This window comes from Penaeus chinensis, chromosome 19 (assembly GCF_019202785.1).
Source record: "Penaeus chinensis breed Huanghai No. 1 chromosome 19, ASM1920278v2, whole genome shotgun sequence".
Classification (NCBI taxonomy): domain Eukaryota; kingdom Metazoa; phylum Arthropoda; class Malacostraca; order Decapoda; family Penaeidae; genus Penaeus; species Penaeus chinensis.
This window is the reverse complement of record NC_061837.1, coordinates 14,033,109-14,036,219: the sequence shown is the minus strand read 5'-3', so window position 1 is coordinate 14,036,219 and position 3,111 is coordinate 14,033,109. Positions and strand designations below refer to the sequence as shown.

Genomic DNA, 3,111 nt, shown 5'->3' with positions numbered 1-3,111 from the left:
GTCAGCAGTAGTCCTGGCTAGAACCAAGGAGTACAGAATAGAATCAGGAAAAATATAATTATTACATAACTAAATTGATGGATTTGAAAGGTGTACTCATCTTTCGTAACTTTGGGATATCATACAAAAATAAAAGACAGGAAGCACAAAGACATTATTGCTAGTTGCTAAGTCGGTGGTTTCATTAAAAGTCATTTTATCTTATGAATTCATCTTCATTTCTGAGAATATAATCGGCTAAATTCATATTTAAAGATTTAAATCTTGATCAGTCACAGACAGTTACAGTAGGATTGCTAAGCATCTTTATTTTATATGGTCAATATATTTTTTCACTAGTTTATATTAAAAAAACAAGAAAAAAATGTATTCAGCATCTGACTCACTGCAGTATTGTGCATTCAGTTATAGAACGTATCAAAAGGATTTTGGATATAAATATTTCTTATATATTTTATGCTTTATGTAGACATTACACATGAAACACCTCGACGTCAATATGTTATTAGCTTCTAACTTAGGATACACAAGCAACGAAGGAGAACCTAGAGTCTGGTCATTCAGAAAGTTTCACAGCGAGCGTCCCTGCAGAAGAGCTGGCTTACTTGCCGAGCCTCTGAAGGGCGGCCCGGTACTGGTTCCTTTGGCGAGGCCGGAACATGTAGTCCACGCAGTACAGGAACACCTCGTTGTGGAAACAGTTACTCCTGTAAAATGCAAGACTTTTATGTAACCATGTAGATAAGTAAAGAAGAAATGAAAATAGAATTAAAGAGTAAAGGGAAACAAATTTGATTTTACTCAGATCCTTGGAATCTAAATATAAGGTTTTCTACTCGTAGTAATAAAAATAAAATAAAAAATCGACCTATTGAAAGCATACCATCACATCTGACCTTGACTTACCATTACAGACACTCGCTGCTGTACAATAAACTGATTGTTGAGATTGGTTGTTGACATTTTTATGTAAGAATAAGAATAACCTACCTACATTCGGCCGCCACTCCAACGTCGCGGTAGAGGTTGTAGCAGTCTTCGCACACGCGGTCGAGCCTTACAAGGAGTTCGCGGTCGTAGACGCCCGTGCAAGAACTGAACGATACAGTACGTTTGTTTATGCTTTGATCTCCTGTGAGGGAATCCCCAGGAGAGGAAAGAATGAACGTGGGTATTTCATCCGTGTTTTCAGAAGTCGTGACAGAGACATGAAATGCCACCAGCAGGGACACCAGAACAGCAGACTGCACCTGTTGGCAGAGGGACAGAAGTTAACTTTAAGGAAGTGTTTGTTTTCAATGTGTATCAACATTAGTAACTAAGAAAGATTTGGGACCTCGGTCTTGAGGATTTTGTGGTCGAATTGATAAAATGTTTATGATTTTAATGTTTAGAGAGAGAAACTGGTTTGTTCTTATGTTCGTTTTACTACTATTCTCGAATCGGTCAGTTTTGTTCGTAGGGGATATACAGGACTTTACATTTCTATAAATCATGTACACAGCAGTGGAAAATCAATAAACAACACAAATAAAAGCATTCGGAACCGCTAGACGACTATAGGCACAGGTTAAGCTCTGCACTTTACAAAGGCGTTAAAACCGCCTGGTTGTTAACCCCCCTTACCAACTGGAGCGGAACCATCTCGACACAGATCAGCAAGAACAAGGACCACCGACTTCGAGGCTCTCCCTCTACACTGACTCAGAAACAGGTGAACATCGCCTTATATAAGCAGCCGTAGGTGTTTGAGAAAAACATGAGCGGAGGTATTGACTAGGCCTTCACGAGACGCCTTATTTTAAGAGCCTTTGATCTCGAAGTCTGTTGAAATGGTGATGATCGATCGCTTCTTGAAAGTAAGTCAGCTGTGTTAATTCGCGGATGTAAATACGACGCGTTGTTGTGTCTGATCACGAAAAACTTCATGTAAGTATGATCTTGTGCGCACGTGTGTGTAGATGTATATGTGTATGCGTAATGAATATATTAATATAAATTAGTATATCACATATATATGTATAAATGTATATATAAATATATATAAATATATGCATATATATACTTATATATTTATACACACACACACACACACACACACACACATATATATATATATATATATATATATATATATATATATGTATATATATACATGTATATATATATATACATACAGATATATGCACATATATATACATATATATTTGCATATATTTATATCCATATGTATATATTCATATATATATGCATATATGTATATTCATATATTTATATACATATATTCATATATATGCGTACATATACATATGTATAATATATATATATATATATATATATATATATATATGCATGTATATTTTTATATATATATGCGAATAAATATACATATACATGTACATATACATATATAAATATTATATATATATGCAAATATATATATTTATATGTATATATATACATATACGAATATATAACCTTATATAAATCCATATATATGATATATATATATGCATAAATATGTTTATACATATATATACATACATATACATATCTATATATATGCATGTGCATACTTACATACGTATATATATGTATTTATACACACATTTACATATGTATATATATATATATATATATATATATATATATATATACGTGTATATATATATATGCATATATACGTGTTTACATGTACATATATACGTATATATGTATAAGTATATCTATATATACATATATGTATTTAAGCATACGCGTATGCATATATAAGTATATATGCATATATAAATATGTATATGAATATAGAAATATGTATATGAATATATATGTATAGATATATAGATTATATATGTATAGATATAAAGATATATATACATATATTTACATGCATATCCATATTCATATATGCATTTATATATTCGTATATATATATTTATAAATATATATGTAGATATATGAATATACATATACATATTCATATATATCTATATATATAAATATATACATACATACACAAACATATACGTGCATACATGCTTATATATACATAGAAGTATATTCACATAAATATACAACTATATATGTATATGTATGTTCGTGTATATTTGT

At 30.8% G+C, this 3,111-nt stretch overlaps 1 protein-coding gene across 1 annotated transcript; it reads right to left on the bottom strand.

Annotated features, from left to right (window-relative positions):
* Nucleotides 1-601: 601 nt before the first annotated feature.
* On the bottom strand, nt 602-1,644 carry LOC125035440 (crustacean hyperglycemic hormone-like). Its single transcript, XM_047627846.1, has 3 exons — nt 1,627-1,644; nt 991-1,250; nt 602-707 (listed from the first exon to the last, which is right to left on the bottom strand). Exons 1-3 carry the CDS (start codon nt 1,642-1,644, stop codon nt 602-604), a joined length of 384 nt encoding a protein of 127 aa, XP_047483802.1.
* Between the last annotated feature and the right edge of the window lie 1,467 nt (nt 1,645-3,111).